The following is a 22,016-nucleotide window of genomic DNA, read 5'->3' on the forward strand; positions in this document are numbered from 1 at the left end:
CGGTGGATTGGGGAATGAAGAGGATGGGAGGAAGATGTTTTGCTGTTTATCGTTCATGTTATGGGCGTGCTAGCATTGATGAAGTTGTGGTTTCTGTTTCTTGGCGTTTTTCTCCTCTCTCTCCATCTCTGCCTAATTATCAGGGATTCCAATTGTGTTTGTTCCTGCTACGTCTGTTTGATGGATGGACGGATAATGGACAGGAGAGCGGGGACGTCAATTCGATTAAGCAAGTCTCATGAGCATTGAAGATCTCAGGTAGCTATTTTTGGGAGGCTCTGAATCAAGTTGGTTGCTGGGTATGCACAAAGTTTACACTTCGACTAGTAGAAACTGCTCAGCTAAATATGTGACTTCAATCGCCTTCCTCTTGACCTGACCCATGGGTGCCATGAACTTATATAAGTACGAGGTACTCTTGCAAAAGCCATTTGGTATGACGTCCTGTGGTAAGCGTGAAGATGATGCTTGAGAGATCGAGTCCAGATGAGCATTGTTTGACAAGTCAAGCAACTCCTCTGTTGATTATTGTGTGGAAAACTTTTAGATCTATTTCTCTATTAACAAACAGAACAAAACAAAACTATGTACAACAACATCATCATCCACCTCCCACTCTTCCTCAAGAATTAACCTCAGCAAACCACGTCCTCAACAACGCCGCCAGCGCACCCGGAAGATCCTCCAAATGGTGGACAATCAAGTAGTACGGGAACGGGAACGTGTCCAGGTAGCGATGGATGACGGGCACGCCGTCCGGGCCGAAGCGCGCCTCCTTGAGCTCCAAGACGCTGTGCCCTTTGCTCCCGCGGGCGTCGTCCATGACGATAAACACCACCATGACCCTCTGCTCCATGGCCTCGCGCAGCAGAGGGCGCAGGCGCGCGTGGTCGCGGCTCTGCACGAGGCCGTCGGACAGGATGAGCGCCAATTGCCAGAGATCCTGGGCACCGGACGAGGCGCTGGCGGCCTGCATGAGGCGGGCGTCGCGGAAGTGGTCGATGGTGGCGCGCAGGAGGCGCACCATGTCGGTGCCGTCTTGCGTGAAGGTGAAGCGCTGTAGGACGCGCGCGCCGGCGTCGAGCGAGGAGCCCGCGAAGGGCGGGTCCGTCAGCGAGTGCGCGACGAAGACGTCCGTGCCGAAGCCCAGGACGCCGACTTGCCCCGCCTCGAGCGAGGCGAGGGCGCGGGAGACCATGACGAGGGATTCTAGCGCCAGGCGGCCCGCGGAGGAGGAGGAGGGGGAGGCGTTGCCGCCGCTACCGTTGTTCTCGGCCATGGATGAGCTGTCGTCGACGCAGAGGAGAATCTGGTAGGCCCGCTTGGATGGGATGGCGCGGCGCATCCAGATCTTGTCACGCTTGTAGCTCGATGCGATGTAGGGAATGATCTTCTTGATGTTGAGGCGCTTGCCCGTGCGGAAGGCGCCCGAGAGCTTGGTGGATTGGGTGGGCGTGAGGATGAGACGGAGCTGCGACGACAGGGACTGCGAGAGAGACTGCGTCTTGTTTTGGAAGTTCGACCACATCTCGAGCGCCTCGGAGTAGTCGCGGATTGGTCGAGGCTGCTCGGTCAGGTGAGTGGCCAGAAGCTGCGTCGATGTCTCTTGAATCTGTTCATCCTCTGCCTGCTGCTCCTCTTCGATTTTACGAAGCTCGTCCCTGTCGTCCGTCTCGAATGCTCCTTTGCGAGTGGCCACGCCTGAACGGCCCTCTTCGCGGTCGTTCTTGGAAGCATCTTGGGGCTCTGCTGCCTCGGCGTCGTCCTCCATCTCCACGTCATCTCCGGCATCTGCTTGCTGGTCGTCTTCAGGAAGGATTTGGTTGTTGCCCTCGTCCATCTCCGTATCAATGGCCATCGCATCATCCATCGGGCGGGCCTCCTCGTCCGTGGCAGTTCCCAACGCTTGGGTGTCTGCTTCAGCCGTCTCGTCCTGGAGGTGCTGGAACTCGGCGCGTGCCATGTCTTCGGCAGACTTTTCTGTCTTGTCTTGCTGGTTCTCCGAGGCAGCTTGAATCTCGCGCTGGTTGCGGTACCACCTGTCGAGCGCATCGCCCAACTTTTTGAACGGTTGTGCGTCTCTTGCATCGGAATCTTCAGGTTGCTCGGAAGGTCCTTGTTCCTGGTCCATGCTGGAAAGGGCGCCCTGGTTCCCTGGCGCCTTGTCCTCCTCAGCGGCGCTCTTGCTCAAGGCGCCCTGCTCCCGCTGACCGGCTTTGTTCTCTGTCTCGTTGTCTTGCATGGCAGCGTCCTCGGTCTGGCCGCCACCGTTTTGGACATCGCTGGGTGCGACATCCTGGTCCGCATTTGCGCTGTCCTCCTGGAGCGGGGGAGGTTTCTTGTCGTCCTTGTCCTCCTCTTGACCATCTTCGCCCTGCTGCTGTTCCTCTTGCTCGTCTACGTCCATGGCCTCTTCCCGGTCGCCGGCGGCATCGATCTCATTTTCCTCCTCAGCCTCATCCTCCGGGATGTTCTCATCCTTTTGATGCTCCTCCTCTCCTCTGCCCTCTTCGTCTTCGTCCCGCGGTGCCTCCTCCAGCTCTTCCTCAGCTTGCTTCTCCTCAGGCTTCTCCACATCTGACAAATCATCCAAGTCATCATCGTCCTCGCTCCCTTCTTCCCCGTCATCGATTTCAATGTCCATATCCTCAGGCAGATCCAGCGTCTCGGTCTCCTGGACGTGTTGATCCTGCCGATTGAGCTCCTCCTGCGGCACACCCTCTTCTTCTTGGCCAGCTTCCATCTCGGCGTCTTCATCCCCCTGCTCCTCTCCGACCTCGTCAGGAGCGGCGTTCGCTTCGTCCTTCTCTCCCTCGGGTTTCGGCTGTTCCTTTTTGTCGCCCTCAGCAGCGGCGCTCATGTCATCGTCCTTCTTCCCCTTCTCATGGTCGCCCATCTGGTCCTTGTCTGCATCATCCTCGCCACTGCCATCCCACATCTTCTCATCCACCGCCGTCGGGTCAAGGTCGTCAACATCCCCGGCTTGTTCATCCATCTCATCCTCCTCTTCGCCATCCTCGTCCTTATCCTTCTTATCCTCCTCTTCCTCATCATCCCCCGCAACGCTGCCCATCTCTCCCTCCAGCTCATCCTCGCCCACATCTACCGCATCCTTGTTCTCCTCAATGTCGCCTTGGCCCTTGTTATTCGGATCCTGGGCAAGCTCCGACAGGTCCTCATCCGGCTTGATGTCCTTGCTGATATCCTCAGCGCCCTCACCGTCACCAAGGCCCGTGCCGCTCTCCACCTTGCCAGACTCCCCCGAGGTCTCCTCCCCTTCCTCCTTTGGTGAGCAGAAGCCTTGCGACGAGATCTGTACGAACGACGCCGCGAGTTGGTAGCCGAGCCGGCAGGTTGTGCGGTGGAGGTCGGCGAAACGGGCGAGGTTCTGCTCGCAGATGAGCGAGTAATGGGAGAGGATCGGGTGAATGAGGCGCAGAAGCGCGCAGCTGGTGGACAGGGCTTGGTCGGAGACGAGCGGTCGGAGCTGGTGGATCAGGGACTCAACTTCGGCAGTAACCTTCGCGACGCGGAGAGCCTCAATGGACTGTTGGAGGTTGTCGCTGTAGTTGACGAACCATCCCGCGTCGTCGGTGGTTTGGGGCAGGGATTGGACGGCCTTCCGGAAGTTTTGCAGCGCCACGAGGATCTTGCTCGACAGTGTCAGAGTGGCAGCGGCGAAACTGTTGACATCATCATCGCCATCAGCCGCGCCGTTCATGGCCTCTGTCGCTTGGACACTGGTCCATTGTTGGACCTGTTGCATGACGAACGCAAGATCAGGTCTGGACTCGACAAACTCCGCAAGGCCAGTCCGAAGCCCGTCGAGTTCTTTCTCCACCACAATTTGCAACTTGTCAGCGGCCGGGGAGCTGAAGCCGTCCGGAAGCTGCGGCAGAGCGCGGTAGGCCGCATCGAGCTTCGCAAGCGCTTCCACCCAGCCGTCAAGTTTGCTCCGGACCTCAGCATGGCCCGCGCCGCCCAGCCTGCCATGAACTTCCACCAAGTGGCCTGCCATCTTGAGGATCGGAACCAACCAGCGCACCACGCGGGAATGGTTTGTGCCGTGCACCTTGTGCGCGATGCACTGCTCTCCTACTGCACCAGAGGACATCGTCCCAACAGACTCGACGACACCTTTCAGACGGCCGGTCTCCGAGGCAACCCTAGCCAGGAACTGCCGCTGGCGGAACGCGACATGGAGCACGCCCTCGAGGTATCCTACACTCCTGTGGACCACGTCGCGGCTCAGGTCCTCCGAATGCTCAAGCGTGGCGCGGCGGAACCGCGGAGCCAGGTCGAGCAGCTTGTGGTAGAAGTATTCGATTGCGCGGAGTGAGGTAGGGTCGATGACGTGCTCGCCGACAACACCCGAGCTGACGAGAACCACGGCCGTGGATTTCTGTTTATCGAGGACGTTTGTGCCCAGGTTGCGGCTGAAACCCATGGCGCGGAGGGTCTTGAGGGTCTCGCTGTAGAGCGTGACCTTGCGGGTCTTGAGGTGACGGACGAGTTCCTTGTTTTCGTCGGTGAGGGTGTCGGGGGTTTCTTTGCGTAGTGAAGAAATGTCGGCGACAAGCTCAGTGATGTAGACGTCCACCGTTCCGGCAGCGTTGACAGCGGTGGCTGGGAGAGAACCATGTTTAGACATGGCCTTGACGACAGCAGGGCTCGCGAGTCTTGCCCACTGAGGATGGTTCGGGAGATCTGGGAGCATCCTCTCGCACAGGTCGATAGCAACCTGGTCGACTGGGCTTTCGATGGTCTTTGGTGCCACACCCTGACCCAAGCTCAGGCCGCTGGAGTGGTTCTCATCTGGGAGTCCTTGATCAATGATCGGCTTGACGGGCTGCTCCAAAACGGCGCGGAACTTGCGCACGAGCTTGAATAGCTTTTGATGTGACCGGCGAGCACTGTCCCTCAACGACTCGATATTCTTGTCCCTCCACTTGGACATGAGCAAGACGTCTTTCATGTCCCTATCCAGCGGGGCCCTTCCAGTCTTGATGGTGTCTGCGACCTTGCCCTCGTACCGGCTGTAAAGGGCAACGAAATTCTCCACAGAGTCGCGAACCAGGCCCAGAGCAGGCTCATCCCGAACAAGCAGATCCAACTGGTTCTTGAGCTGCCGGAGAAGACCGAGGCGCGCGGCGAACTGGCCAACGGTCGCATCCGTGAAGTACGACTCGAGGACACCCAAGAGGTTGACGGTATGGGCTTTCAGATCCATGCCCTGCTGCAAGATGGCGCACGGTTCCACAATGACGGCTCCGTAGGCGATAAACCACCACGACTTTGCGCTCTCGTGCTGCTTCTTCGTCTCGGCGTCGAACAACCGTGACCAGCTCGACAGCTCCAGCCGGCGCCAGTCGCAGATGGTGTCCCTCAGCTTCTCGAACAGGACAGTGGCCTTGTGGACCTTGGTTGCCCAGCCGCCTTCGTGCCACTCGTAGACATGCGCGTACAACCGTTCGATCGCCGGGAGGAGGCGGGCTAGCGGGTCATCGAGGGCCATCTCTAGCACCCTGTCGCAGGCAAGCACCACGTCGGCCAAGGTCTGGTGGTGCGCGATCTCGTCGATGCCTTGCAGTTCGAGGAAGCGAGTCCTGATCGAGCTGACGAGACCAAGCAGCTTGCGAACTTCGGCGAGATTGGGGTCTACGTAGAAGTTGTAGTCGGAGGTGCTGACGGCGGAATTGAACTCCTTGACGTGTTGGTCGAACACCAAGATCGTCGCGGGAAGTAGCCGACGATCGAGTTCCAAGTCCGTGCATTTCTCACGAGCAACGCGGCGGGCGACCTGCGTACACAGAGCCTTGATGCTTTCTTGAGCATCGCCGCGGGTGAGGAAGATCTGCTCGTGTGCCTCAGCCAGCAGGACGGCAAGCTCCCGGCCGCCGCGGACCGGCCTCTTGCTCTTCGGGAGACCGTCCTCGTCGGGGGTGTAGTCAGGGAAGAGCTGGTTGAACTCTTCTTGGTCGTACTCCTCCTGGTCCTCCAGACTGCCCTTGAACCGGAACAAGCTTGTCTTTGCCTCTTCAATCTTGCGGTCCGCCTCCAGCTTCTTGGTCCACTCCTCATGGAAGGCGGCTAACGACTCATGCACCGAGTGACGAAGAGATTCCGGGAGAGCGTCAACGCCATCAATGGCAACGACGGACCGGACGAGCGATAGGAATTCAAGCGTGCGAACAGGCAACTCGCTGGTGTCCGCCTGGAAGACAGTGCCGCCGAGGAACGGGGCGACAGCCGAAAGCGCCCGCCCATGGCTCTCAACCTCTTCTTCCACCTTTTCACCCGCAGCGATGCCCCTGCTGATGGACAGACCCAGCCTCACACAGCGGAGGAAGCTGACAAGAGGCATCGTCAAGTCTTGATACGCACCGAACCTCGTTGTCAGCCGCGAGATCAGCAAGGCCACGTTTTGCTCAACGAGAGCCATTTCCTCCTCAAGAGCAACCTCGCTACCAGACGGCGAGATCACCGAGCGCAGATGAGTAGCCGCAACATCGTTCGCAATTAACGCATTGAGCACGTTGGAGAATTCTCCCTGAAGACTCCGCAACTCGCCGACGTCAGGGCGGTAGATCTGTTGCACAGCTGGAGGCTCACCCAGACCTTGGGTTTCTTCGACCAAAAGCTGAGAACGGAGGCTAGTCTTCTGGCCGGTGAACGCCAGCTCAAAGGCCTCAAGCGAGGCAATCTCCTTTTGCAGGCTCTCGTACAGTTGCCGATGCTCCTCTGCCTCGACCTGAGCTCGGTAATGAGGATCGAAGATCTTGTCCGGCACGAAGAGCTCAACGCAACCCAGGGCAAAGCGGACCCAGGCAACCGAGGTGGATGCAGAACGCGGCTGGAATCCCTTTGCTGATGCCGCGAGCGCGACCAGCGCCTTGCCGAAGTGCCGCTCAAAGACACCAGACGAATGGTATGGGAAGACCTCCTCGAGACGGCAGGGAAGCCGGCCATGCTCAAACCAACGCCCGTCGACACCACTCTGCGCTTTCATGCTCTCGTAAACGGCCGTGAGCCTCCCCCGGAATGATTCATCATGAGCGGCGACCACATCCTCCATCAGCCTCAACAGCAACTTCTCCACCTTGACCAACGGGTCCGTGGAAATCGCCTCCGACGCCGCGGCCAGCGCGCGGCCCATGAGGGGCATCTCAACCTCAAGCGAGCGCAGCTGAGTCAGGCTCGCCGAGGCCGCGGCGTCGTACCGGAGCAGAAGTGACGCGGACAGGGCGCCTTCCCAGGGATGAACGGCCTCGCTCGCATCCTGTACCAGGAGGCGGTCGACCGCATGCAGTGCCGTCGTCTGATTCAAGCATTGCAGGCGCATCAGGCTGGCGGTGGGGATGCTCGCGAGGACGTCGACGTCAGACGAGCCAGGCGGGATGCTGACCCCCTGTGAGATCTGGTGCAGGACGATGGCCTGGCGGAGGCTTTCGAAGCTGGAGGCGAAGAATGGCTGGTGAGGAGCCGAGTGTTCTCCGATCTTTGCTTCAAGGGCTGAGATCTCCGACTGAACCTCCTTGACCAGGCTGTGAGCAGCCTCGCCCTTACCGGTGCGGATAAATGCGTACACGCGCGCCATCGAGTCCTGGATCGTGCGCAGTGTGTTGATATTCACGTCAACTCTCCAACGCAGCGCGTCGAACCTGTCCGCAAGACGCTCCATCTCCATAACTTGCTCCAAGGTCTTTGCGTCGGGGATCGGGTCCGGACGCAGCCGGTGCCAGAGCACCTCCATGCTGAGTCCGGTGGAGAGCTTGAAGCCCACGACGAAATCACGTTCAAGAAACCCAACCAGGGCGGAGAGCAGCCCCTGCTCGCCAGCGTCCTGCAACGCAGACGCGCATTGCCGCATGAAGCTCGACGCCTGTGTCAGATGCGCCTGGAAACGTGCCTCGTCGAACGACGCTCCCGTCAACGCTTGGAACGTCCGGCGCCAGAAGAGCAGGAGTCGCCGGAGCACTTGGCGACGCTGCTTCCAAGCACCCGGGTCGCTCGCTTTCTCACAGAAGAAGCCCTTGAGGGTGCGAAGCACCGACGACAAGAACCGAACAGCGTGGACTGTCGAGTCGCGGGACAGCGAGGCAACCTTGTCTGCGACGCTCGATCGCTGAAGCCAGTTCATCGAGGAGGGCTTGCTGATGTTGACCTTGGAAAGTTGGGCCTCCATAGCGGTCTCCGCATCCCGAAGAGCGAGATAGAACTCGTAACAGGTAGCAAGCCAATAGGCTAGCCCTTCCCGGCGCTGTTCCAGGACGTGCACCATGGGGGGGTTGAGGAGCGGGTGCAGCGGCATGAGCATCTTGTCGGGAACAGCCTCGTACAGGCCTGCGAGAGACTCTCTCAGAGCGGCCGCTTCTTCAGACTTGATGTAAGACGACACCCGGTCCAAATTCTGAATGACTGTCGGGATCTGCAGCGCCGCTGGCAAGAACTTTCCAGACCCGTTGCGAACGGCCTGCACATAGGCATCCAACCGGCCGGTATCCCCAAGCGATAGGACGTCAAACGCGAACGGAACAACGCCTTCGATCTCCGTCTGCCGGTCCAGCACGGTAGCCGCAGCATGGAACCTGTGCAGCGTACCCTCGACAGGCGCAATCCTCTTGACCTCCTCCACACCAGAAGGCAGGGGCTCCAAATAAATCTCCACCGACCGATTCCTCATCGCGCGCGAGAGTTCGCCATATCTCGGATCAACTGTCAAAAAGATCCGGAAGTCCGGATGGGGCGTGATGATTCTGGGCTCCCCTCCCGGTCCGCTGTGCTCGTTGATGCTCAAAGCACCATTGGGCCTCTCAAGCAGCGAGTTGAGACGATCGAGCACGGATGCGCTGCACAGGTTGGCGTTGTCCAGGACGAGCCAAGCACCGGTCTGCACGGCACGCACAATGACGCCGTCAAGCCACTCGAACCGCGGGCTGTCGAGCGTCAGCGGCTTGCGGAGGACTTCTGATGCCTCGACGAGCAGGGGGGAGAGGTCCTCTGGCATGGATTGAGTTGACCGCAGACTCTCCACCATGTTCAGCAAAGTCTCGTACTGGTGGTGAGCTTCGCCGTTCAGGGTCTGGATCGCTGCGAGAAGGTCGACGACTGCATCAGGGACTGGGTGGGGGAGGGCGCGGAGGATCTGAAGCTGCAGAGCATCTCGGAGCCTCGAAAGACAGTTCTGCACGTCTCGATGAGGATCGGCTTGTTCAAAGCCTCCGATGAGATCCATGGCGTCGACGTCGGCGTTGAGCGGGAAGATGACGAGCGGTTTGCCTGCGAGCGCAGCGACGTGGGCCAGGAGTGCAGACTTCCCACTGCCGGATGGGCCGACGAGGATGCATGGCAGATCCTGCTCGATCGAGATCAGGATGGACTCGATTTCCTTCAGCCTCGGGACCGGATCGATGGCGGGAAATGGAGTCGGTTGGGCGAGAGGGTTCCTCTTGAGCAGGGCAAGCCCGACCTGAGCGGAATAGGGATTAACATCGTGATAGAGGCCGTGGTCCCGAGGAGGCCGTCCGAACACTTCGGCAAACAGCCTGTTGACTTGGTCCCGATCCCGCTCTGACCGGAAGCGCTGGCGGATGATGACATCCAAGAAGTCATCCGGTTCCCTGCCCGCTAAAAGCGCGTTGTGAGAGGTGAGCAAATCACCCCAGCGGAGAGTGTCTCTCAAGTTAAACTCCCATGGTGAGCCAAGAGCACCAAACGACCTCCGGCTGACGACCTCGTCATCAAGCCTCGACATGAACTCGATGAGGCGGTGTTGAGTCTCAGAGCCGATAGCATCGAACTTGTTGGCAGTGATGTGAAGGAGATCCTCTTTAGTGAACACGTCGGCGTAGACGACGATGAAGCGGTTGATGAAGGAGCTTGGCAGACCCTTGCGGCCGCCGCCTTGATGGTGAGGATTTTGTGCGGAAAACAGCTTAAAGTCTGGATGGCGCTTGAACACCTGGTCGAGCTCGGCAATGTAGACCTCTCCACGGTGGTCAAGACAAGCGTTGAGACCTTCCAGAACTGTCTGCGATGCCAGATTCATTTCCTGATAAACTCAGTCAGCACAGCCAATCCAACATACTTCCCACGATAGTGTAATCTGGGGAAAACTCACATCCAACAACACCCATTCCCCCTTCTGCATCGCCTCCAGGAACGGCGCGTTCCTCCACACGAAATTGCCCGCCTCGGCACCCTCCACAGGGACATCAGTGCCAAACAAGTCCATCAAATCTGTCTGGTCCGACAAGTTGATACGCGTTAGCGGGCGCCCACATGCCCTCGCAAGGGCCGTGACCAGCGTCGTCTTGCCCACGCCGGGGTTACCCTCCAGAAGAATTGGCTTTGTGCCACCCTGCAGCGCGCGAATCACGCGCATGGCGTTCATCTTGGTGGTGGGCACCGTGAATTCGCGCCCTGCATCGGCGATATTCTCGCCAGACACGGTCCTCTCGATGCTGAACTCACCGATGGTGAGCCGGTCTTGGGTGATGGTAACTTGCGGCTCCTGGAAATACGCCTGTGCAAGGTCGACACCGCACAGCTCGCTGAGATGCTCGAGGCACATCTGGCGGTGGGCTCCCATCTCTCTCGGGTCCACCGCGACAAGAGCCGAAGGGTTGGCGCCGATGGTGTCGATGAAGACCATCGCGGCGCCATGGAGGAGGGCGAGCTCTGCTGATGGGAATGAGGATCGATTCATGAAGTCCACCCAGGCAAGGATGTCGCGGACGGAGAAGGCCGTGGCAGACGAGGGGCGGAAGGTCTTGCCGAACCATGAGGCAAACTCGACGATGATGCGCGAGATAGGCTTGGATTGCTTCCCCTTCGCACCACCGCGTTGCTTGAACCGCTTGTCGAGCTTCGACACCACGATGTCATGCACATCATCGACCTCAGTGAACGCAGGGACCCAGATCTCTGTGAAACGGTTGCGCAGAGCTGGCGAGAGTTCCTTCTTTCCAAAGTCACCGCCCGGGTTCATGGTGGCGAAGAACTGAAAGCCCTCGGCGGCCTGGACGAAGGAGTCGGTAATGCCCTTCTCGGCGAGAAGCAGGCTGCGGTGAGGTTCGAGCACCGAGTTGAGGCGCTCCAGGACAGAATCGTCAGCGAGGGAGATTTCGTCGAGCAAGAAGTAAGAGCCTTCCTTCATCGCATGGACCAGGCTACCGTCACTCCACTCGAAAAGCGCCTTGCTGCGCGTCATTCCTGAGTGGATTCTCGTTTTCAGGTCGTCGGGAAGCTTCGCCAGCTCGTCGGCGGTCAAGGACCGGAACCACTCCTGCAGCGCCTCCAACGAGTCTCTGCTCCTCCCCAGAGCATCGGCAGCTGCCTCGAGATCACGGAAAAGAGCATCTATGATCGCGCCGCGATTCCTCACTGGCCTCTGAGAACCAATAAGGTCGCCGGTCTCTGTGTTCTGGTGCGCATTGACGATATGCAGCTCCTTCTTCTCAAACTCGGCCAGTAGCTGGCAGACAGTGGTCTTGCCGCAACCCGTCTCACCGACCAGCAGGACGGGCTCATTATTCTTGATGGCGCGTTTCACCAGCACGTACAGCCTGCGCATGGCACGAGTCCAGATAACTCCTTGGCTGTTCCTCGCACGCACGTTGCTCAGCTCAGGGGCCGTTTCCAGGTCATACAGCTTCTCTGGGTCGATCTTGACCTTGAAGACCTCCTCAATGACCTTCTTGACCTCGTCCCTCTCCTCCGGCTTGCGCACACGTTCTGCAAGCAGCATGAACCCGTGTTCGGCAATCTCCTGGCGCGTATCGGCCTCACGCAGCGCCCAGCGGAAGAGGTCACGAAGCGTGGCGAAGCTGTTCTTTTGCTCAAAGACGCGGCTCTCCTGGCGCAGGCGCGTGAGCTGCTTGTACACGGCAACGATGCGACGGCAGTCGGATGGAGCCGTGTTGCGACTGCGCTTCTGCAGGATTGTCTCGAGCTCGCTCTCCGGGATGTCGTCAAAGTGCAGCTCCAGGAAACGGTTGCGGAACGCCCGTGACAGCACCTTGCGACCACCGTACAGCCCTGGAGGGTTCTGGGTGGCGAACAGACAGAAGTTCTCGGCTGGGCGCACGATCTCCTGGGTCTCTGGGATCAACAATTCCCGGTTGTCATCAAGGAGGCGGTTCAGGGCCTCGAGAACGTCAGTAGGCGCGAGGTTCAGTTCGTCGAGCACAATCCACGACCCTTCCCGCATGGCCTGGACAAGGACACCCTCCTGGAACCTCAGCTTGCCCTCGGAGTCTGACACATATGTACCGAGATATTCTTGAAGGTCCGTATGCTCATGGTTGTTGATGCGCACGAACTTATTCCCCGTGTAGTTGGCCAGGTACTCAATCATGCTCGTTTTGCCGGCAGACGTCGGTCCCTGGATAAGGATCGGGTACCTTCGGGTGGACGTGGCGCGGACCAGGTTCAACAGATTTCTCTCCACGTAAGGGGTGATGATGTAGTCCTCCCGCTCCTTGGGCACCTCGTTGCCCTGAAGAAGCCAGTACTGGTGGTCCTTGTTCATGTTACGGAACGAGACGTAATTCTTCCCGTCGGTAGGCCGCTTGGGGGGCTGACTGAGGATGTTGGCGCGCTTCAGCAGATGCTGATGAATCAAGGGCATGACGGTCCTCTCCGACTCTTCACTGAGAAGCGTGGTGAAGCACATGCAGAAACCCTCGTAAAGCGCCCTCTCGAGACCGTACAGCGGAGCAACGTCGTTGGCGTACGTCAGGACGCGGGTCAGCGTACGGAGACTGAAATGAGGCACCTCGTTGGCTTGGTCGACGAGCAGCTTGAGCTCGGCTCGCTTTTTGATCTCCAAGTACAGATCAGCGACATCATCGGCCAGCCGATCGATGCTGCTGTTGTTACCCCGGAGGTACGTCTTGATGATGGTGAGCAGATCTTTCTTGTCTCGATCGGGGCTGTTGACATAGATTTCCGTGAACCGTGACCTCAAGCCAAGAGGCAAATCGCGCTTTCCGACGTCGGTGGCCGGGTTCATGGCAGCAAACACGCGGAAGTTGGGATGCGCTTGTATCCTCTCGATCTCTCCCGTCTCGGACAAGAGGAGCGAAGGGTTTGGCTGGAACAGCCCAGAGATGCTCTCTAATGTGTCAGGCGAGGCAAGGTTGATCTCGTCAAGGAGAACCCAATCCCCGTTGCGTGCCGCCTTGACGATCTTACCCTCGACGAAGGCAAAAGCAAACCCAGCCGAGCCGCTGGCGATTTGCCGGTCGAACTGGTCAAGACTCTGCGCGAACCGCTCCCAGCGCGGCTTCAAGTCCCGCAGACGCTGCAGTTTGGTTGACTCAGTCTTGCGACGCTTCGCCGGTTGGCTGCCGTCCCCGTTTCCTGTTGCTGCGGCATCGGATCTGGGCGCCTGGCTGCTCTCGAGTTTGGCGACGATGGCCTCGAACATCTGAGGCGCCTTGCGCCACTCCTTGGACACCTCCTTCCAGCGCCCCTTGGCAAAGCGCTTTGCGATGCGCTCGAGGTACTCTTTATTCTTCTCGGCCGAGACGCCCGTCTTCTCAAGCAGGTCCTCGAACTCCTCTTTCAGGGGCATAGCGAGGCTCTGCGCACTGACAGGCTTGAACCCGCCAAGGAGATCACCGGCCTCGCTTTGCTGGGACAAGTTCACCGCCACGAGCTGGTGACCTAGCGACTCAGCCAATTGCTGGACCACAGTCGTCTTGCCGATACCGGTCTCGCCGACGAGGAGCAGTGGTTCACGGTGCTGAACAGCAACTGCGATCTGTTCGAGTAGCCGTTTAGCATGAACCGTCGTCGCAAAGGGCCTCTTGGACTTCGCGACCCGGCTGCTGGGACGCTTCGGCTTGGCAAACGATGCGCGGCCGACCGTCAATCGCGACTCGTTGTCTACCAGGTTCGGAATGTAGCCGGTCAAGTAATACTGCACTCTTTCCGGCGACAGGTGCATCTCCTTGGCAATGGTGGCAACCAGGAGATTGCGGGCCGAAGGGTCGGGCATGCTGCTGACGAAGCAATCAACAGCCTCGAGGAACATCTGGTCCCGGGTGGTGTCGGTGATGGGCTCGTCGCCAGTCACGCAGCCGGCTGCGCGCAGGACGGCATCAAGCCTGGCGCACCACTTGAGGAGGTCACGGGTGCCGATAGGCCGGTCGAGGGCGCTTCGGCCCAAAGCAAGACGGGTCGAGCCGCTGGTGCAGGCGAGGAGTTGATCGAAGACGGCCAGGATGCCCGGTGTGTACTTGTGCAATAAGGGGTAAGTACCGTCGATAACCTGTCTCAGGTCGTCCCTCGGCAACGCCTTGACGTGGAGGAGGCGCCAGAGGCGCAAGCCGATCAAATTCGGCAGGTTCTCACGGTCGTTCAGTCCGAGCAGAGTCCGGACGGTCGCGAAGAGGCGGAACCCTGAGGATGCCTGGATGCGCTCTCCTCGACCTGGAATCAGCAGTTCGCCGCGCTCGATGAGGGGCAGCAGCGTGCTCATGACCTCGGTAGGAGCGCGGTCAAGATCTTCGATGAGAACCCATCGGCCCTCGCGGACAGCCGTGGTCAGGACGCCTGGTCGCCATTGGAAGGAGCCGGGCTTCGCGTCGGTCGTGTACAAGCCGAGGAGCATCTTGGCGTCTGTCTGTTCGTTGAGGTGCAGGGTGACCATCTCACGCTGTTTACCCAGCTCTCTCGCAACCTCGTGCACCAGGGATGTCTTTCCAGCACCGGAGAGTCCGTGAAGAAGGATAGGCCCTGGCTGCAGAAGCAGGGAGGCAAGGCCCTCGAGATTCTCCAGGGTGGTCGGAGTGAGGGTGAGAGTGGCCGGTGTGCTCACGGGGCCCAATGGCCGAGGGAGAAGGGTCTTGCCATACTTGACAACAAGAGGAGTAAGATTTTGCATTGTGCTGAGTGCCCGAGTGGGCTCCGGCTCTGCTGGTGCGTCGCCGGATTGAAGAAGACTACTGCGAAGGCGCTGCATCTCCCGACTCCTTGCGTCCTCATACAGGCCCAGGAACGCATAATCCACCTCCCTCCCGTCCAACTCAGCCACAAGGCTGGCGTCCTTGGGGATGTGCAAGGCCAACATGGCCTCGAGCTTCTGGTCTGCGGCATCATGGAGCTGGCAGAATAGCCTGATGGCGAGATACCGAACGATAAGATTCTGGTGGGTGAAGAGAGACTGGAGCTGCGAAGGACGAGACAGGACGGAGAAGGTGGACTTGTCAAAGTTGTTGAGACGCCATAATGACAAGAGAAGGGGTGCGAGTTGGGCTTCTGGGAATGCCGTCAAGTCAAAAGCCTCCAAGGCTGTCCCGGACGACGGCCGGCCCTCGCGAAGATGGGCGATGAGGAAGACAGAAAGAGATGGGGCGAAGGGCAGCACCCGGGCAAAGGATGAGATAACCCGGACATCCCTACGAGGGTATGAGAGAACCCATCGGGCACAGATATCCGCAAAGACCGACTCGAAATAGACGAATATGTGATCAGTGGCCGGGGAGACGAGAGCCGCATCAGCGATGGCCTCGAGGATCTTAGGTGAGTTTCCGTCTTGGATAACGAGCACAAGCTCGCGTGGGAGATGTTGTAATGTTGAGGCATCGCCAAGCAGAGCTTGCCTCTGCCGGCTCACGTCGATACTGGCCATCCTCGAGGTGTCGAGGTGATGATTGGGCCCAGTATCGTTGTCGGAGTCGGCTCGAATAAGTTGGTTGTGAGTGCAACTTACATCGAGATTTCACTGTGTTTGGGATCTTGAACTTTTTTTTCTTCTGAAAGGTTATAGTGGGGCATCTTGCAGAAGGGTGACAGGGGTGTGGAATCCACTGAAGCTGCCTGGGCTCAGCAGCCAAGAGCCTGCGGCGTGCCTGCTGCAGCGCTCCCCGCAGGCCCCAAGCCCGCGGGTGGACGTCGTTCCACATGTGCGGAGGTTGCCGGGCGTGGGAACAGCCGACACCAGCTGCCAATGACTGCAGCTCCCACTTTCACATCACTGAGGTGGGCTGGGCCCCATTAGACTTTTCGGACAACGGCCGAAAAAATCCCGTCGTCAAGCTTGAAGGCATTCGCGACATCACCACCCAGCAGCACTGCAGTTCGAGGCCGATTTGCACGACCCCGACTCTCCTCCCTCTCTCGCAGGCCGACGCCGCAGCTGCTCACCAACCCCTCCGTCACAATGTCGCTCTCCTGCAGGTACGCAGCGCAATGCTGCGCCCGCCAGCTCCGTGCTGCCCCGATCCGTGCCTCGACCTCCTTCTTCCTCCAACATCAGCAGCAGCGGACGACACGGAGGTACAACTCGACCGACGCCGGCTCCACAAACCCCAAGATTCAGGCCATTGTCGACCAGATCAGCCAATTGACCCTCCTGGAGACGGCAGACCTCGTGGCCAGCCTGAAGGTGCGCAGCAACTACGGCAGTGGATGACGGATGCAGTGTGGGACATTGGCCGACGCCGACGCCGACTATGCCCACTTGCACTCGATTTTCACGCTAGAAGCCCGGACCAGGCGAACATACATGCATACTAACCCGGACGTCACAGTCCCGTCTCAACATCCCCGATCTTCCCGTGGGCGGCTTCGCTGTGGCTCCTGCCGGTGGTGCTGCGCCAGCCGCTGCTGCTCCGGAAGCCGAGGAGGCTGATGAGGCCCCGGCCGCCGCCGAGAAGACTCTCTTCAGCATCAAGCTCGTGTCGTTCGACGCTGCCGCCAAGGCCAAGATCATCAAGGAGGTCAAGGGTCTGCTGGGTCTCAGTCTAGTAGACTCCAAGAAGTTCGTCGAGAGCGCGCCCAAGGTCCTGAAGGAGTCGGTGCCCAAGGAGGAGGCGGAGAAGATTGTTGCGACGCTCAAGGAACTGGGTGCCGTGGCCACGTTGGAGTAGACGGGGACCTAGACAGTGTCAGGGACGTGTTGGTTGGTGGAGAGAGCATATGGCAGTCGACGAGCGGAGGCAGGCTGAACTGGTTCGGCCTCCTTGAAGTCGCCTGTGGCTCTTTCGCGACATGTATAAAAGAGCATGTAACACTATAAACTTCACATACACACGAATCCAGACATTAGATGATGGTGTAACGACAACAATACCGTCATACTCCTGCCATGCCATAGTCCCTATATCTATTTTACTTTCATCACCCCTTTCCACCTCCCGCCTCCCTCTGATGCACACATTGCCTCGCCTCAAACTCAGCCGTCCACTCGGCCCACTCCTCCTCACCCATGCGGTGATCATCCTCCCCAAGATCGCTCGTCTCCTCCCACAGCTTCTCCATCTCGGCATCTTCCCCGGGAGGCACCTGCCAAACATGCTCCCGCTGCCGCTTGTGCCGCTCGCGGTCCTCCTCGATGCGCTGTTCTATCTGCTTCTTATCCGGCGGCGGCGGCAGATGGCCTCCCCTCCTGCTGCCATGTCGGTGATGAGAAGTTGACCGTGGCTCCGTCCCCCCGTCCACCGCGCTGTCGGGCGGCGGGGACGACATGGCCACGTCCTGGGCGGACGCGTCGCGCTCCTTGAGCACCTCGTCGATCTGGCTGACGGTCTGGGCGTCGAGGAAGGACTTGTCCCGCAGGGCGTGGAGGACCTTGCGGACGACTTTCACGTTGGCGGCACCCGAGCCGTCGTCGGGCACCACGGCGTCCACGACGCGGATGATGTCGCGCTGCATCATGCGCACGTAGTCGTCTTGCGCGCCGCGCGGGGCCATGTCGAGGAAGTGCTCGATGAAGTACATGATGTTGGCTCGGGTGTTCATGTTGTTCTGGATGCGGGGTGTTAGACAGGCGGGCCCATGCTGTGCTCTGGGTACGTGAGGAGACATACCGTTTCTAATTGCTCCAGGATGCATGAGTGCAGGTCCTCGGCCATGTCGCGATGCTTGATGGCATACTGCGCCGCCTTCTGCGCCGACATGACCGACGCGTTAAGCTGGCGTAGTTGGGTTGAGAAGCGTACCCGCACTTCGAACGGGTCCGCCATGGCGTCGTCTCCGTGAAGATACTTGGTAGATGGACTCTGAAGACAGGTACGTTGTCTGGACGGGAGAGAGTAGGATATTGTTCAGGGTTTACGGGGTCTGATGTTGAGGTCAACTTCCGAGAGTTGGAGGCTTTAAGTTGCTTTTAATTTCAAATTCGTGGGAAGCCTTTAGTCGACACTCCCAGGCGCCACCGTAGATCTCCAAGAACTATACGTGTTGGTCCAAATCCGGTGTTGATCACTCAAATCCTGCTCTTCATTGAGTTTTTCTACTGTGTGTTGGAGCTTGAGCTTGGGTTGTTGAGGTGAGCTGCGTTTCCTGACGATCCTTGGCGTTGGACTCGGCTTGATGGTGCAGGAGACGCCCCACAACGGGCAAGACCGATTCCACTAATCCAGTTCTAGAAAGCGGTGAAGCTACGACTGCGGGGGAGGGGTGGTCAATCTTCAGCCAAAAAAGTTTCGAGGGAGGCGAACAGCATCCATGGCCAACATCAGACCATAAATAGAGGATGAAATGTGTTGCATATACGAGTAGATCTGTGTCCTGCTTTTCTCTCCCTGCTGTAATGCATTGTTGTGTTTTGGTGCATTAAATCTCTGAATTGATTTTTCTTGCTGGTTCTGGCTTTGGTCCCATCTTCCGACTCGCTGATAAAGAGAGGAAGTCGATCTATATCCTGCCTGGACACTTACACCTGGACTCTTCTCCGAACTCGGAATTTTCTCCTTTCTCCCCTTCAATCAATCCACCCTTACTCGTAAACACAACACAATGAGTACTCTTCAGAGCAACGGCAGCTCCTCGGAGCTCACCATGGCGGTGCTCGGGTGTGGTATGTGCCATTTTCCCAATCAATTGACTCCAGAATGAGCCTAACCTGCCACTTCAGGGACCATGGGCATCGCCATCCTCTCCGGCATCCTTGCAGCTCTCGACGAGCAGTCAGGGGCCAACACCAAGCCGTCCGCCTCCGGCACCTCGACTCCCCTCTACGAGACCGCCCCGTCCGTCCGCCCACCCTCGCGCTTCATCGCATGCGTCAAGCGCCCCGAGTCCGTCAAGAAACTCAAAGCCACCTTCGCAGCCCACAGCTCCGCCGTAACCGTCGCGCAAAACGCCAACGTCGCCTCGGCGCAAGAAGCCGACATCATCCTCCTGGCCTGCAAGCCCTACATGTTCAAAGAAATCCTCTCCGAGCCCGGCATGGCGGCCGCCCTGCAGGGGAAACTCCTCATCAGCATCCTCGCCGGCGTCACCGAGGCGCAGATCCTCACGACCCTTGCCAACGCCAACGGCGGCGAGCCTGTCCCCGGCTGCCGCGTCGTGCGCGCCATGCCCAACACCGCCTCGCTCATCCGCGAGAGCATGACCGTCATCGGCATCTCGGACCCCCCGCTCGACCCGGACGCCATGGGCCTGGTGACGTGGATCTTCAAGCGCATCGGCGACGTCGTGTACCTGCCGCCGTCGACGATGGACGTGTGCACGGCGCTGTGCGGGTCCGGCCCCGCCTTCTTCGCGCTCATGCTCGAGGCCGCAATCGATGGTGCCGTGGCCATGGGGTTGCCGCGCGCCGAGGCGCAGAGGATGGCGGCGCAGACGATGAAGGGCGCCGCGGCGCTGGTTTTGAACGGGGATCATCCCGCCTTGTTGCGGGATAAGGTCAGCACCCCGGGAGGGTGCACGATCGGTGGGTTGCTGGTGCTGGAGGAAGGGCGGGTGAGGGGGACGGTCGCGAGGGCGGTGCGGGAGGCGACAGTGGTGGCCAGTCAGCTTGGGCAGGGCGTACAGGGCGTGAATGGGACAAGGTTTCCGGGGAGTCAGGCACTCCAGTGAACAATGAGGACACGATGGTTGTTGACTTTGCATAATACATATAGAATGGACGACATAGACTGGTCTCCTACGAGAGCGGGACATGGGTACAGCAACCACATGCTTCAAACATGTGAACCGAGATGTCATCTCAGAAGACAACAACGACGACCTGGATATTTGCTACCCCCAACGCCATAGAGTTACAAAACGTTCAACAGCTGGATACCTTCATCCAGATCCGTAAATCCCAAACCCAACGCCGCCTCAAACCAAGCCGGGGGAATTATCTAAGGGGAACCATTCGGGAGAAAGGAGAACGACTTCCAAGTTTACTCGTCATCGCTCGCATCCTCCACCCTCGCCTTCTTGCTCACGGGCGCCTGGATGCCGTCCTCCACCCCATTCCCATTCTCCGCCTTACGCTTCCCGTTCTTGACCGCCGAGACATTCGGCTCAGACGCCGGAGCGGTGGCGTCCTTCTCCGCCAGCCTGAGCTGCTCCTCGGCGCGCACCAGCAAGCGCGCATAATCAAACTCGACGCTGGCCACCGTCTCGTCCAGCTTGGCCTTGCGCTCCGAAAGCTCCAGCTCACCCAGCGCGTCCTTGTTGTGCTTATACAACCGCACCTTGAGCAGCAGCTTCCAGAGTTTGTACTCGTGCTCCTGCTCCGGCGTCGGCCTGGGCCGGGCAGGAGCCTTACCCTTGCCCTTGGTCTTGCCCTCCACTTCCTCCGGCGGCGCGATGCCTGGGCGCACCGTCTCGGGCAGGCGCGACATGAGGTCCATCTCGAGCACGCGCGCGAACTGGCGGGGCGCCATCTTGGCCTTGGCGCGGACCGCTTCGCATGCCTGCTTGTCGACGATGTTGTCAGGCGAGGGCCCCGTCTTGGGAATGACGAGGTCGGTGTTGAGGCGCAGGGCGCGGAACTCGGGCAGCGAGCGCAGATAGTGTAGGTCGGCGACGTCGCGCATGTCGTCAAAGGCTTCGTTGGGGTCCTCGACCGTGATTTCGACGGTTTGCGGGTGCGCAATGTACTCGTCAAAGATGGCGCGGTAGAGCTTCGGGCCGAGGCCGCGGCCTTGGAAGGGCGGGATGATGACGAACTGCGAGATGCGCGTCCGGCAGGGGAGTTGGGAGAGGTCGAAGTCTTGGCCCTCGGCGGCCTTCTCGACGACCTCCTCCGAGGGCGAAGTCGTGGGGGCAGTCTTGTTCGGGAGCAGGACGAAGAAGCGGTAGACGGTGCAGTATCCGACGAAGACATACGGGTTGGTGCCATCATCACCGGCGGACTTCTTCTCGTACAGGAAGAACACCGTCCACCGGTCGGCATCGGAACCGTCGACGTCGATCAGGGTACCGCCTTCAATGTAAAACGGGACAAGGACCTGGATGCGCTTGACGAGCTGCTTGACGGCGGGATCTGCAAGGTTGGCTTTCCAAACCTCGTAGTCGGTGCCCCTGGTGGTGAACTTGGTGATCACCTCGCCGGGCGGGGTCCAATCCACAGGCACATTCTTGATAGCGGTATCGAAGTCGTTCTCCTTCTGGAACGCGACGTCGGGAAGGAATTCCCGGAGGGCGCCCTCAACATCTGTAGCCTCCGTCTCACCCACAGTGGGGAACTTCTTGCTGTATGAGAAGGAGAGGTTCGGGCGCATGTCGCTCGCATTGTACCGGAGATTGATCTCGAGATCCTTGTACCCGAAGATCTCTTCGCTATCGCCGAAGATGGAGTAAGTGTGCTTGGGGTGGAAGGTGTAAATGGTCTTGGGGCCTTTGGGAGACGGTGACACGAGCGACACCATCAACGCCTCGTTGGAAGGCGTTGACCCTAGGGGAGACAATGCGATTAGCAAACGGTGCTCGAAAGTCGTCCGCTATTCCACCTTTACTTACAATCGTCGCGTGAAGCCATGTTGACTGGATCTGTCTTGGCTCCTAGAATATGGAATACTTTGGTTTGCCCAGAGGAGTTGTCGTTGTTGCAAGATGCAAAAGTCGATTGTTCTGGGATGAGACGAAAGAAGACACGAGACGGAAGGTTTGCGCTTCGCAAAATTGCGACCGACGCGTCTGCCCGTGTTCTTCTTAATGGGTTACCGATTCTGGCGCGACTGGATCCACACTGTGTTCATGGAGACCAGCGAGCTTATTACGTATTTCTTTGTTTAGTTCGCCGGTTTGCATCTGATATGCAAACGATGTTTGATTTCAGATTC

General features: G+C 59.1%; 5 protein-coding genes across 5 annotated transcripts; 2 read left to right on the forward strand and 3 right to left on the reverse strand.

Annotated features, from left to right (window-relative positions):
- Positions 1-622: 622 nt before the first annotated feature.
- Positions 623-15,640, reverse strand: VTJ04DRAFT_394 (uncharacterized protein; the record flags this gene model as incomplete). The annotated part of the gene is made up of 2 exons (XM_069361894.1): positions 623-10,051; positions 10,121-15,640. 2 exons carry the CDS (start codon positions 15,638-15,640, stop codon positions 623-625), a joined length of 14,949 nt encoding a protein of 4,982 aa, XP_069223004.1.
- A 531-nt stretch (positions 15,641-16,171) lies between these two features.
- VTJ04DRAFT_395 (mitochondrial 54S ribosomal protein bL12m) lies at positions 16,172-16,880 on the forward strand (the record flags this gene model as incomplete). Its single annotated transcript, XM_069361905.1, has 2 exons — positions 16,172-16,396; positions 16,542-16,880. The coding sequence occupies 2 exons, from the start codon at positions 16,172-16,174 to the stop codon at positions 16,878-16,880; spliced, it is 564 nt and encodes a 187-aa protein (XP_069223005.1).
- A 250-nt stretch (positions 16,881-17,130) lies between these two features.
- VTJ04DRAFT_396 (uncharacterized protein) lies at positions 17,131-17,975 on the reverse strand (the record flags this gene model as incomplete). The annotated part of the gene is made up of 2 exons (XM_069361916.1): positions 17,131-17,757; positions 17,820-17,975. 2 exons carry the CDS (start codon positions 17,973-17,975, stop codon positions 17,131-17,133), a joined length of 783 nt encoding a protein of 260 aa, XP_069223006.1.
- Positions 17,976-18,750: 775 nt separating this feature from the next.
- On the forward strand, positions 18,751-19,815 carry VTJ04DRAFT_397 (uncharacterized protein; the record flags this gene model as incomplete). The annotated part of the gene is made up of 2 exons (XM_069361927.1): positions 18,751-18,811; positions 18,869-19,815. 2 exons carry the CDS (start codon positions 18,751-18,753, stop codon positions 19,813-19,815), a joined length of 1,008 nt encoding a protein of 335 aa, XP_069223007.1.
- Positions 19,816-20,126: 311 nt separating this feature from the next.
- On the reverse strand, positions 20,127-21,712 carry VTJ04DRAFT_398 (uncharacterized protein; the record flags this gene model as incomplete). Its single annotated transcript, XM_069361938.1, has 2 exons — positions 20,127-21,628; positions 21,694-21,712. 2 exons carry the CDS (start codon positions 21,710-21,712, stop codon positions 20,127-20,129), a joined length of 1,521 nt encoding a protein of 506 aa, XP_069223008.1.
- Positions 21,713-22,016: the final 304 nt, after the last annotated feature.

Source organism: Mycothermus thermophilus (genome assembly GCF_041956435.1).
Source record: "Mycothermus thermophilus strain CBS 625.91 unplaced genomic scaffold VTJ04scaffold_1, whole genome shotgun sequence".
NCBI classification, from domain to species: Eukaryota; Fungi; Ascomycota; class Sordariomycetes; order Sordariales; family Chaetomiaceae; genus Mycothermus; species Mycothermus thermophilus.